The 13,133-nt window shown below is 49.7% G+C and overlaps 1 protein-coding gene across 1 annotated transcript in view; it reads right to left on the reverse strand.

Annotated features, from left to right (window-relative positions):
* The window catches only part of NBEAL2 (neurobeachin like 2), a 199,812-nt gene that overhangs the window by 30,111 nt on the left and 156,568 nt on the right, over nt 1-13,133 (reverse strand). Inside the window, exons 27-33 of the mRNA XM_077936672.1 lie at nt 11,709-12,458; nt 9,215-9,393; nt 7,724-7,883; nt 6,487-6,624; nt 5,333-5,638; nt 4,362-4,511; nt 1,441-1,598 (exon numbers count right to left, since the gene is read on the reverse strand). Coding sequence (XP_077792798.1) covers nt 1,441-1,598; nt 4,362-4,511; nt 5,333-5,638; nt 6,487-6,624; nt 7,724-7,883; nt 9,215-9,393; nt 11,709-12,458 — 1,841 coding nt within the window. The remainder of the gene's footprint in view (nt 1-1,440; nt 1,599-4,361; nt 4,512-5,332; nt 5,639-6,486; nt 6,625-7,723; nt 7,884-9,214; nt 9,394-11,708; nt 12,459-13,133) is intronic.

Raw genomic sequence — 13,133 nt, forward strand, 5'->3', positions numbered from 1 at the left:
ATATTTGTATATACAGTGGTACCTCGCAAGACGAATGCCTCGCAAGACGAAAAACTCGCAGGACGAAAGGGTTTTTGGTTTTTTTGAGTTGCTTCGCAAGACGAATTTCCCTATGGGCTTGCTTCGCAAGACGAAAACGTCTTGCAAGTTTGTTTCCTTTTTCTTAAAACCGTTAATACAGTTGCGACTTGACTTCAAGGAGCAACTCATAGCACGCGGTGTGGTAGCCTTTTTTGAGGTTTTTGAAGACTTTGGTGATTTTTGAAGCTTTTCCAAAACTTTTCCGAAACCGTGCTTCGCAAGACGAAAAAATTGCAAGACGAAAAAACTCGTGGAACGAATTAATCTCATCTTGCGAGGCACCACTGTATTGCTTATTTTATGTTGTTGTGGCTGTTGGCTAATGCGAATAACGTTTATCTATTGTGTTGTGTATATAAAAACATAATAAAACATTATACAGTTATACCTTGGAAGTCGAATAGAATCCGTTCCAGAAGTCTGTTCGACTTCCAAAGCGCGGCTTCTGATTGGCTGCAGGAAGCTCCAGCAGCCAATCGGAAGCCCCGCCGGATGTTTGGCTTCCAAAAGAACATTTGAAAACTGGAACAGTTGCTTCCGGGTTTCGATCGTTCGGGAGCCAAAATGTCCCGAGTTCCAGGGCTTTTGACAACCAAGGGTACGACTAAAAGCTTCCCTATACAGGTAATCCTTCAAATCTAGAGTCATAAATAGCTACCGTATTTTTCGCTCTATAAGACGCATCAGACCATAAGATGCACCTAGTTTTTGGAGGAGGAAAACAAGAAAAAAATATTCAGAATCTCAGAAGCCAGAACAGCAAGAGGGATCGCTGCGCAGCGAAAGCAGCAATCCCTCTTGCTGTTCTGGCTTCTGGGATAGCTGCGCAGCCTGTATTCGCTCCATAAGACGCACACACATTTCCCCTTACTTTCTAGGAGGGAAAAAGTAAGTCTTATAGAGCAAAAAATACGATACTTTATGCCAGAGGAAGCCTATCTAGGTAAACCAGAACAGCCAGTTTAGCCAAGCAGTAGTCCAAGCAGGAGACAACCAGAGCATCCACCACTCTGGCGAGACAGTCCGCAGACAGGGAGGGCCTCATCCTGCGTACCAGATGGAGCTGGTAAACAGCTGCCCTGGACACAAAATTGACCTGTGCCTCCATGGACAGCTGTGAGTCCAGAATGACTCCCAGGCTGCGCACCTGGTCCTTCAGGGGCAGTGACCCCATGCAAGACCAGGGAGTCCTCCACACCTGCCCGCCCCCTGTCCCCCAAAACAGTACTTCTGTCTTGTCAGGATTCAACCTCAATAGCTTACACAGAAGCGGAAGCACAGCTTTTCTAAGGTCACCTGCCCCGTCCGGCCGCCGGTCAAGGCGGCTGGAGACCAGCGGAGGAATGAGAAGAGCCCTACCGATCGGCCCAGGCAGAGCGCTGGGAGGTGAGCAGTCTCCTCAAGGCCTTCCATTGCTTCAGGACAGTGTTCTGGTGGTTGTTGAGTTGCTTCAGCATATTGGTGTGGCGGATGTTCTCGTGTTTGGCCTTCTTCATCACCGGCTCCAAGATCAACTCCTGGCAAAAGGGGGACACCGAGGGCGGGGGAGGGAGAGGGGGAGAAAAGGGCAAGAGGGTGATGAAGGGAAGGGGAATGGGGCAGGGGTCCCCTCGGCTGAAAGGGGGTCCCTGCTGTGGGTGGAGCAAGAGAAAGGCGCGGTTCATCCATGGAAGCAGAAAGGGAGAGAGAGACTATCAACTGATGCCGGGATATTTTCAAGCTCACCTAAGGTGCAACTGCTAGTTTTGTTGTTTTTTTAGAATTCATAGAAATTCATAGAATCATACGAGTTGGAATAGACCACAAGGGCCATCGAGTCCAACTCCCTGCCAAGCAGGAAACACCATCAGAGCACTCCTGACATATGGTTGTCAAGCCTCTGCTTAAAGACCTCCAAAGAAGGAGACTCCACCACACTCCTTGGCAGCAAATTCCACTGTCGAACAGCTCTTACTGTCAGGAAGTTCTTCCTAATGTTTAGGTGGAATCTTCTTTCTTGTAGTTTGGATCCATTGCTCCGTGTCCGCTTCTCTGGAGCAGCAGAAAACAACCTTTCTCCCTCCTCTAGATGACATCCTTTTATATATTTGAACATGGCTATCATATCACCCCTTAACCTCCTCTTCTCCAGGCTAAACATGCCCAGCTCCCTTAGCCGTTCCTCATAAGGCATCGTTTCCAGGCCTTTGACCATTTTGGTTGCCCTCCTCTGGACACGTTCCAGTTTGTCAGTGTCCTTCTTGAACTGTGGTGCCCATTTTTATTGATTTTCCAATAAAAAACATCCAATTAAATATCCCATCATAATACTCCACTTGGAAAACTAAAAAACTAAAATAAAAAAGATCAAATTATAGTCCAAATTGTGTTTATTAATTTCTTGGGGCTCCCCACGGTCTGGATCTCTGGAGCATACAGTGGTGCCCCGCAAGACGAAATTAATTCGTTCCGCAAGTTTTGCCGTCTAGCGAATTTTTCGTCTTGCGAATTATTATTTAGACAAAGGAAACAAAGTCGCGAGACGTTTTCGTCTTGCGAAGCAAGCCCATAGGGAAATTCGTCTTGCGAGGCAACTCGCAAACGGAAAAACCTTTCGTCTAGCGAGTTTTTTGTCTTGCGAGGCATTCGTCTTGCGAGGTACCACTGTATCTCCACATCTTAGTACTGCTTCTCGATATTAACATCTCGATATTAACAGTGTTTTGTCCCTGGGTCCGGGATTCTCATTCATGTCAAACACCATATACTTTCATCTGCTGAATACAGCTTTGTTAATATACTTTTTCAACTGCCTTTTTATCAGCTCAGCTTCGTCTGATTCCGTTCCAATTCCGGGATGTTGTCCAAATCTGTTATCTTTGATGGGGCAACCACTAGTTTTTGAGTGGGGTTCAACCGCATGCCAGGAGTAATAATAATAATAATTCGAGGTGGGAGAAAATTCCCTTTCTGGGGGTTCGGTTAAGGAGCCTCTAACCAGATTCACAAACCGCCAGGCTTCTAATATTAGACAGCTTTATCATACTCAAACTTTTCGTGTCTCTTCTGTCGAAAAAATATACTTTTTGTGCATTCTGCAATTTGCACGTTTAACTGGCGCAATTTTGGCCTCTTACGAAGCTGAAATCATGATAATTAAGTGCGCACAAGGTTTTCCCCAGAGCAAAATGAGCTTTAATGCTTGCTGCCTGCCTCACTGGGAAAGGCCCGTTTGGCATGCTAAACGCTCTTGGGAGCCTAGGGACGGTCCCAGGAGATCTTGCAGGAATTCGGAAGGTCCAGCGAGATCTCGTGAGAGCATTCCAGAGCCAGCGCACCGAGTCGACTTTGCCTTGCTTATCAGAAAAGGCCCCTCGCTCCTTCTGCCAGCTCTGAAAAGGTCAGGAGATGCTTGCTCGGGGCAGTTCGATGCAGTTTTGAGGATACGCAGAACTCTTGCCACTGAACCCCCACGTAAGATGCGATCATACTGCAACGCATTACAGGACAAAGTCCCCATGAGCCTGCGAGAGTGCATCCATTAACGCACACCCTATATAGGAAAAACTGCGCCATCTCGGCTGTTTATTCGCGAGCCATCCACTTTCTGCCACCTTTTAAAGATTTATTAATATTATTATTGTCATTGTACAACCTGTGTACAACGAAATTAAACGAGCCTCCCCCCCAATCTCTTATCGAACAACACACCATCTCACAAGTCAATTTCGCTATGTTATTTTCCGTTCGACAGCCTAACAGCCCACAGATAGAAGCTATTTTTTAGCCTGTTGGTATGGCTGATTATACTTCTATATCTCCTGCCCGAAGGTAGAAGATTAAAGAGGTGATGGCCGGGGTGTGAGTCATCCCTGAGAATTTTTCTCGCTCTCCTAAGGCAACGATCCTTTGCGATGTCATCTAGCGGGCTCAAGGGACAGCCCATGATATCATGGGCTGTATTCACCACCACTTTCTGTCCGTGGCTGTCAGGCCAGAATACCACACTGTGATACAATACGAGAGGACACTTTCTATTCTGGACCGGTAAAAGGAGTCCATCAGTTGTTGTTTAACATTATTCTTTCGCAAGACCCTGAGGAAATGGAGTCTCTGTTGGGCCTTTCTGACCACCTGAGTTATATTGATTTTTCAAGTGAGGTCCTCACTAAGGTGAGAGCTGAGTGGGGGGTGCTCATGTAATCTCACTGTATACAAGTTGCACAAGTGACAATAAAGTATTTCAATTTCATCCCAGCTGTGGGAGTTGTAGCGCAGGGTGCCTGCCCGTCGCCGCCTACCTGGAACCTCCTCCTGCCCTCTGCTTTCTCCTTCTCCCTCGTCTGGGAGCTGCTCATCAAGGCATCGTAGCAGGAGTTCCAGAAGTTCGACATGTGGTCATGACTCTTGGCGAACGTGTCCACTTCAAACTGGGCCATGGTGGGCTGTACCTGTGGAGGAGACCCCATCAGGGAAGATCCATCAAGAGCCCTTTTTTATTAAAAAAAAACTCTGCATCCAATGGCACAGAGGCAGCGGGTCAAACAGCCACATCTGGAGTTCTATTCAGCCTAGTCCTACTCAAGAGCAGCAGGGTGGTGCTGTGGGTTAAACCACAGAGACTAGGGCTTGCCGATCAGAAGGTCGGCGGTTCGAATCCCCGCGACGGGGTGAGCTCCCGTTGCTCGGTCCCTGCTCCTGCCAACCTAGCAGTTTGAAAGCGGGACGGTGAACGGCATTTCCGTGCGCTGCTCTGGTTCGCCAGAAGCGGCTCAGTCATGCTGGCCACATGGCCCAGAAGCTGTACGCCGGCTCTCTCGGCCAGTAAAACGAGATGAGCGCCGCAACCCCAGAGTCGGCCACGACTGGACCTAATGGTTAGGGGTCCCTTTAACTTTACTTTATATATACAAATATCTACAGGCTGTAATACACGAGCAGTTCATACAGTCAAACGGAGTACAGTGGTACCTCAGGTTACATACGCTTCAGGTTACAGACTCTGCTAACCCAGAAATAGTACCTCGGGTTAAGAACTTTGCTTCAGGATGAGAACAGAAATTGTGCTCTGGCGGCAGCAGAAGGCCCCATTAGCTAAAGTGGTGCTTCAGGTTAAGAACAGTTTCAGGTTAAGAACGGGCCTCCAGAACGAATTAAGTACTTAACCCGAGGTACCACTGTATCTCAATATGAAAATACGGAATAACAGATACACTCTTGCTTAAAACGTATACAGGAAGTGCGGCGTCAGCGATGGAAGTCAATCACTTACGTGCTTCTCGATGAAGGCGATCCACTCCGGGGTGGTGCAAAACTCCTGGAAGTCCTCGTAGAAAGTGGGGCTGCCGTTGGTGGGGGGCAGGGAGGGGAGGAAGTGCTGCAGCCGCAGGGTGCCGTAGCACTTGTCCATCAAAGTGCGGATGATGGGCACCAGCCAGGAGAAGGTCTCCGACTTGGTGTGCAGCGAGTGGCGCAGGGGGGTCTCCAGCTTGCCCAGGACGTAGCAGGCCTCCTCCTTCTTGGGGGCCGAGGCCGTTTGCAGGAGGCTGTGGAGCTTCACGTAGGCCATGGATTGCAGCTGGAGAGGGAGGAGAGGGGCAGTTCAAGGCGGGAAGGAACAGAAGAACCGGCCATTCATTTATTGAATTGATATACCGCCCTATACCCGGAGGTCTCAGGGCGGTTTACAGAATAAAATCAAAATATTAAACCACAAAATACATCATCAAAATAAAACACAACAACCCAATAACCCCCCCCCCAAAAAAACTATTTAAAAATGGCTGTGCTATGCTGTTTTTAACTATCTTTATGTTCATAGATTAAAGGTAAAGGTAAAGGTACCCCTGCCCGTACGGGCCAGTCTTGACAGACTCTAGGGTTGTGCGCCCATCTCACTCAAGAGGCCGGGGGCCAGCGCTGTCCGGAGACACTTCCGGGTCACGTGGCCAGCGTGACATCACTGCTCTGGCGAGCCAGAGCCGCACACGGAAACGCCGTTTACCTTCCTGCTAGTAAGCGGTCCCTATTTATCTACTTGCACCCGGGAGTGCTTTCGAACTGCTAGGTTGGCAGGCGCTGGGACTGAACAACGGGAGCACACCCCGCTGCGGGGATTCGAACTGCCAACCTTTTGATCGGCAAGCCCTAGGCACTGAGGCTTTTACCCACAGTGCCACCCGCATCCCACGCATGTTCATAGATTAGGGATGGGTTAAACCACAGAGCCTAGGGCTTGCCGATCAGAAGGACGGCGGTTCGAATCCCCGCGACGGGGTGAGCTCCTGTTGCTTGGTCCCTGCTCCTTTAAAGAAAAAAACATAGCAAACCTGGGGGAGATCTTTTGCACATGTTGCAAAAGCAGCCCGGAATCACCAGGAACTGGACGGAGGAGGATGGGCCCCCCAAGTTAGCTGGACAACTTACTTGTAGGTCCTCCAGTGAGATATATCCGATGAGCACCCGCAAGCCGATCTGCGCCATCTCCTTCAAGTCGGAGGTGCCGTTGGCCAAGTGGTGCCAGACCCCCAGTTTGTCCAACAGGCTGTTGACCCCCTCATAAACCTGGAGCCAAGGAGGAGAGAAGCAGAATGTGAAGATGCAAGGACGGCTGACATATGAGAGTGCTGGAGGTGAAATAGTTAAACAGGTTACCCAATCAGGACCCAGGGGGTGGAGTCAGAGGGACTATAAAACCAGCACTGGGAGGAGTTTGTTGGGAGTTGAGTTAAGTTGTGTTGAGTTGAGTTGTGGGGAGGTTGAGTTAAGTAAAGGTAAAGGGACCCCTGACCGTTAGGTCCAGTCGTGGCCACTCTGGAGTTGCGGCGCTCATCTCGCTTTATTGGCCGAGGGAGCCGGCGTACAGCTTCCGGGTCATGTGGCCAGCAGGACTAAGCCACTTCTGGCAAACCAGAGCAGCGCATGGAAACGCCGTTTACCTTCCCGCCGGAGCGGTACCTATTTATCTACTTGCACTTTAACGTGCAAGCGAAATAAGTTGAGTCAGGAACAGTAAGGAGCTAGGAAGACGAGTAAATATCTGAGAGGTGGTTTAGCGAGTGAGAGCAGATAGCGGAAGTTATAGGTCTGGATAGGCACCCCATGATTGTAATTGACCGATACCGTTTAGGAAACCACATGCTTGTTAAACTGCAATAAATAAACAGAAGTTTATGTTCCAGTTTAACCCTGTCTGGACTCAGTATTGTACCAGGTAGGGCCTGGGGGGGGGGGCAGCGAGAAATCAAGTGGTGCCACAGGGATCAATAGACGATAAAACGTCCGGGGACCCTGTGTGATCGCCACACCGACCTCTTATGCTCCCTGGAGGCGGAGAATTCAGAAAGCCACCTAGGGTCAGGAGTGAGCCAGCAGGAAATCACACTGAGCAGGCTGGAGTTAACTCTTTATTAGACAAAGAATGATCTATCAGGCCTAATGAGCACAGCAAACCATCTCCGGTCTGTCTTGCCCCTATGAAGCTGTGGCAGAGACTGAAGGTCCCCCCTGCCTCCGCGCAGCTGCCCAAGTCCCCCCCCCCCGGGTTTTCCCCAAGCAATGAGACTTGGAGCAGCGCTGAAGGTGCACAGATCCGTGTTGCCGTTGGAGAGGAGGAGAACTGATAATTTAGGGCCCTGCATCCAGCTAGAAAGCTTCCACCAACCTTCTCGCTCCACAAGGCCTGGTTGCTGTGGCCCTCGGAGAACAGGAAGTCCTGGAGGAGCCGAAGCAGCTTGAGAGCGTTCTGCGTGAGGCTGGGCAGCATGGCGAGGGTGGCCTCTTTGATGTCCGTCAGCGCCGACTCCATCATCATCTCCAGGAGGCTGGGAGAGAAAGAGAGGTGAGGCAGTGCTGACCTTGAAAGCCCTAAACGGCCTCGGTCCTGTATACCTGAAGGAGCGTCTCCACCCCCATCGTCCAGCCCGGACACTGAGGTCCAGCTCAGAGGGTCTTCTGGTGGTTCCCTCCCTGCGAGAAGTGAGGTTACAGGGAACCAGGCAGAGGGTCTTCTCGGTAGTGGCGCCCACCCTGTGGAACGCCCTCCCACCAGATGTCAAAGAGAACAACAACTACCAGACTTTTAGAAGACAACTGAAGGCAGCCCTGTTTAGGGAAGCTTTTAATATTTGATGAATTACAGTGGTACTTCGGGTTAAGTACTTAATTCGTTCTGGAGGTCTGTTCTTAACCTGAAGCTGTTCTTAACCTGAAGCACCACTTTAGCTAATGGGGCCTCCCGCTGCTGCCGCGCTGCCGGAGCACAATTTCTGTTCTCATCCTGAAGCAAAGTTCTTAACCTGAAGCACTATTTCTGGGTTAGCGGAGTCTGTAACCTGAAGTGTATGTAACCTGAAGCATACGTAACCTGAGGTACCACTGTACTGTATTTTATTATTTTGCTGGAAGCTGCCCAGAGTGGCTGGGGAAACCCAGCCAGATGGGTGGGGTATAAATAGAAGAAGAAGAAGAAGAAGAGGAAGAAGAAGAGGAAGAAGAAGAGGAAGAAGAAGAGGAAGAAGAAGAGGAAGAAGAAGAGGAAGAAGAGGAAGAAGAGGAAGAAGAAGAAGAAGAAGAAGAAGAAGAAGAAGAAGAAGAAGAAGAAGAAGAAGAAGAAGAAGAAGAAGAAGGGCCACCTTTGAAGGTGATCCGGAAACTACAACTAATCCAGAAAGCGGCAGCTAGACTGGGGACTGGGAGCATCTGCCAAGACCATATAACATCGGTCCTGAAAGACCTACATTGGCTCCAAGTACATTTCCAAGCACAATTCAAAGTGTTGGTGCTCACCTTTCGAGCCCTAAACTACCTTGGCCCAGTATACCTGAAGGAGCTTCTCCATCCCCATTGTTCAGCCCGGACACTGAGGTCCAGCTCTGAGGGCCTTCTGGCGGTTCCCTCATTGCAAGAAGCAAGGTTACAGGGAACCAGGCAGAGGGCCTTCTCTGTGGTGGTGCCCGCCCTGTGGAACGCCCTCCCACCAGATGTCAAGGAAATAAACACCATCTGACTTTTAGAAAACAGAACGCAAACTTTCTTCCAAAGGCACCCAGAAAAGGGAGAATTTCTGGGTTCAGCGCAGGGCAGTCAACAAGAGCCTTAACCCTGGATCGGCTCCACGGGTTACACTCTGCCCACCTCAAATGCCAGGCCTTACCTGCGCTTGATCTCGTCTGGCTGGCGCACCAACTCGCAGGCCGAGCCCAGCTTGGTGAGGACCGAGAAGACCTGCCCGCGCTCTTTCCAGGCCGCGTCGTCCCAGCCCTCCACCCCTCGCCAGGTGACCGAGAAGACGATGTTGGTGAGCAGGTTGCACAGTTCTTCCTCGGGCGTCTGCTGCGGAGGAAGGAAGGAAGCAACAGGTGAGCTCACCCCAAAAGGAATCCTGCAGGCTTGGGAAAGGTTCAGAAAAGAGCAGCCAATGGGGTTAAGGAGGTGGACAGCCTCCCCTACGAGGAAAAGCTGCCGCGTTCAAGACTTCTCGGTTTATTTTTAATCTTTTATTGGGGGGAGGAGTTATTTTATCACATTACTGATGAGTCTTTGCTGCTCACCTTTGCGCAAAGAAAAGAACGCAAAGATTCAAAGTAAAGCAATTCTAGCGCCAGAGAAATAATATATTCTTGCAAGAGAAGGATGAATCTCATTTAACTCATCTGCACTTCGTATTACAAATAAGCCGTTTGTTTTTTATTATGCTAGAAACAGATCGTTTGGTATTTTGACTTCTAAAGTGACACTAACATTGGTCTGACGGTGGTCCTACCCAAATTTCGATTCCTGGGATTCAGAGACTCCCAGAAACAGAATTACACTTTCTGATTTTTCTAATGCTAGCTTAGTTTTGGATAATTGTATTTAGGATCAGACACATACGATATCTGTAAGTATGTTTAGGGAAGCTTTTAATGTTTAATAAACTATTGTATTTTAATATTCTGTTGGAAGCCGCCCAGAGTGGCTGGGGAAACCCTGCCAGATGGGTGGGGTATAAATAATAAATTATTATTATTATTATTATTATTATTATTATTATTATTATTATTACTACTACTACTACTACTACTAAGAAAAAGAGTTGCACCACCCTGATTAATACTCATGTTTTGAAAAGAGGATTTTCTACATATTAAAATAGCTTTCAGCCTGTATGCCGTTCATCAGTTTAAAAAGCGGTACAGGCAGAGAGTTAAGCAACAGAATTTTCATGTTTGAGTATTTGTAGAAACAGATTTTGCTTCCTTTTGTGTTTCATTAGCTACTGAAGCATTACAATAAAGCCAAAAAAAACATAAACATTGAAGTAGCTTAAGACTGCCTAGAAAGAATACCACTATATTCCACTCTGGGTGTGTGAAGCAAATTTAAAGGAAGGTTGGGTTGTTTCCAAAACTGCTAATTCCTTGCAGGTATTTCTGTGAAAGAGACTTCTCTTTTTTAAAAAATAATAATTTTTTTATTAGGAATTTCAACATAACAATTTATCAAAAATACATCATCCTCATTCCCCCATTTCCCCCTCCCCCCTCCCCTAAAAAGAAGAACCCACTCTCTCACGCTGGCACATAACAATGTCTTAGAAAGAGAGCATGTTTAGGTATGTTGAATGGTCTCTTTAAATGTGAAGGTTCATTATTGTTCCACAAGATGTGTATGTCTTTAAGGGCCAGAGCAAATAACGAGACCCAGTTTTACAGCTGTGAAACAGTATAGCAGGTGCTGCTAAGTTGTGTTAATTAAGCTGCGTCAGCAATTGGGTGTAGTATATAAAGAGCAGCACCTAGCTCTCTCAGTACCCTGGTGGATGGGTCTGTTGATATGTTTAGTGTCCCTGGGACGCGGGTGGCGCTGTGGGTAAAACCTCAGCGCCTAGGTCTTGCTGATCGTATGGTCGGCGGTTCGAATCCCCACGGCGGGGTGAGCTCCCGTCGTTCGGTCCCAGCTCCTGCTCACCTAGCAGTTCGAAAGCACCCCTAAGTGCAAGTAGATAAATAGGTACCGCTTTATAGCGGGAAGGTAAACAGCATTTCTGTGTGCTGCGCTGGCTCGCCAGATGCAGCTTGTCACGCTGGCCACGTGACCCGGAAGTGTCTCCAGACAGCACTGGCCCCCAGCCTCTTAAGCGAGATGGGCGCGCAACCCCAGAGTCGGTCACAACTGGCCCGTACGGGCAGGGGTACCTTTACCTTTATGTTTAGTGTAAAAGGAGTTTTTGTTTTTGTTATTAAAACCTTGTTAAAGTTACCGTATTTTTTGCTCTATAAGACTCACTTTTTCCCTCCTAAAATGTAAGGGGAAATGTGTGTGCGTCTTATGGAGCGAATGCAGGCTGCGCAGCTATCCCAGAAGCCAGAACAGCAAGAGGGATTGCTGCTTTCACTGTGCAGTGATCCCTCTTGCTGTTCTGGCTTCTGAGATTCAGAATATTTTTTTTCTTGTTTTCCTCCTCCAAAAACTAGGTGCGTCTTGTGGTCTGGTGTGTCTTATAGAGCGAAAAATACGGTATTTTTGAGTTTCTTGTAATGCGTGGTCTCCCCAGCAAGCTTTCTGCAGCGCAACTAAACTGCAAATAGCCAACAAGGTGGAGATTGCGGAGTTTGCACACCTGTCTCAGCATCTCACACAGGAAGATGCAGAGGAAAGAGGCTCACCTGTGGGTTGCTGGTGTTGGAGATGCTGTCACTGGGCAAGGTCTCCTGGTAGCTGGTGTCGTCCAGCACGTTAGAGAGGCTGGAGCTCTTCCTTACCCGCGTCCCCGGGAAGGGCTTAAAGTTCTCCAGCGGCGAGGGAGTCCCCGGCAGGCTGACGGGCGTCTGGTCTCCGCTCTCGGCTGTGGCGGCTGAGCTGGTGCTGCCCAAATCCAGGCCGAGATCGAAGGGAGACATGGAGAAGGGAGACAGCGGGTGGTAGACCCTGTCGGCTGGGAGCGTGTCCCCTGCTTGGGGGGCCTCCGTGGCCCCGGGAGCGTCGATGGTGTTGGAAGAGGAGGAGCGGCTGGCCAGGTCGGAGGAGTCGAACGACTTGAAGCCATACATCGGGAAAGCCTTGCCCCTCTGGCTGCTGGTGGGCGAGACCGAGTGGTCCGAAAAGCCTTCCGACAGCTCCGGGTCCGAGGCCTCGTATCCCAGCGGGAGGAAGACGTCCAGATCTTGGAGGTCGGAGGCCGAAGGGGGCGCTGCGCCGGCGGGCTCCTTCCCGGCCTCTGCGCCCGGCTGGTCCGAGGCCTTGGGGAGGTCCAGGCCGCCTCCGCCGTTGGCCGAGCCCGACAGGCTGTGTTGGCGTGACTCGTAGGACTCCTTGACGTAGAGCTTGGTGAGGGTGTCCTGCCAGCCGGCCAGTTTGGCCAGCTGCCTGACCGTCTGCTTGGCCGGGTCTTGCGGCTTGTAGATCAGGCGGAAGAGCTGGAAGAGAAAAAGGGGAGCCGTTGGCACCCAGGCCGGGGCAAGCGAGCTGGCAGCTGTTGCGGATGTTGACCTTGACCAAATATGGCACAACTTGGTGGGCGTAAGTAAGTTGTTGCTGAGAGAGAGAGTGTGTGTGTGTGTGTGTGTGTGAGAGAGAGAGAGAGAGAGAGAGGGAGGAAGGGAGGGTGATGGAGAGGCAGGGCTGGTCCACCCATGAGATGACCACCTCGGGTGGCAGGATCCACAAGGGGCAGCAGATTTGGCCTCAAATGAATGCTATCTGCCCAAAATACAGTCATACCTCTTGTTACGTTTGCTTCAGGTTAAATCTTTTCAGGTTGCGTCCCATGGCAACCCGGAAGTACCTATTAGCCTTAAGGTGCAGCCAGGTACTCTGACTGTATGAACTGCTCATTTATTATAGCTTGTAGATATCTGTATATATAAAGGTAAAGGGACCCCTGACCATTAGGTCCAGTCGTGGCCGACTCTGGGGTTGCGGTGCTCATCTCGCTTTACTGGCCGAGGGAGCTGGTGCACAGCTTCCGGGTCATGTGGCCAGCATGACGAAGCCGCTTCTGGCGAACCAGAGCTGCGCATGGAAACGCTGTTTACCTATTTATCCACTTGCACTTTGGTGTGGTTTCGAACTGCTAGGTGGGCAGGAGCAGG

The sequence above is a fragment of the Podarcis muralis genome, chromosome 12 (assembly GCF_964188315.1).
Source record: "Podarcis muralis chromosome 12, rPodMur119.hap1.1, whole genome shotgun sequence".
In the NCBI taxonomy this organism is placed as follows: domain Eukaryota; kingdom Metazoa; phylum Chordata; class Lepidosauria; order Squamata; family Lacertidae; genus Podarcis; species Podarcis muralis.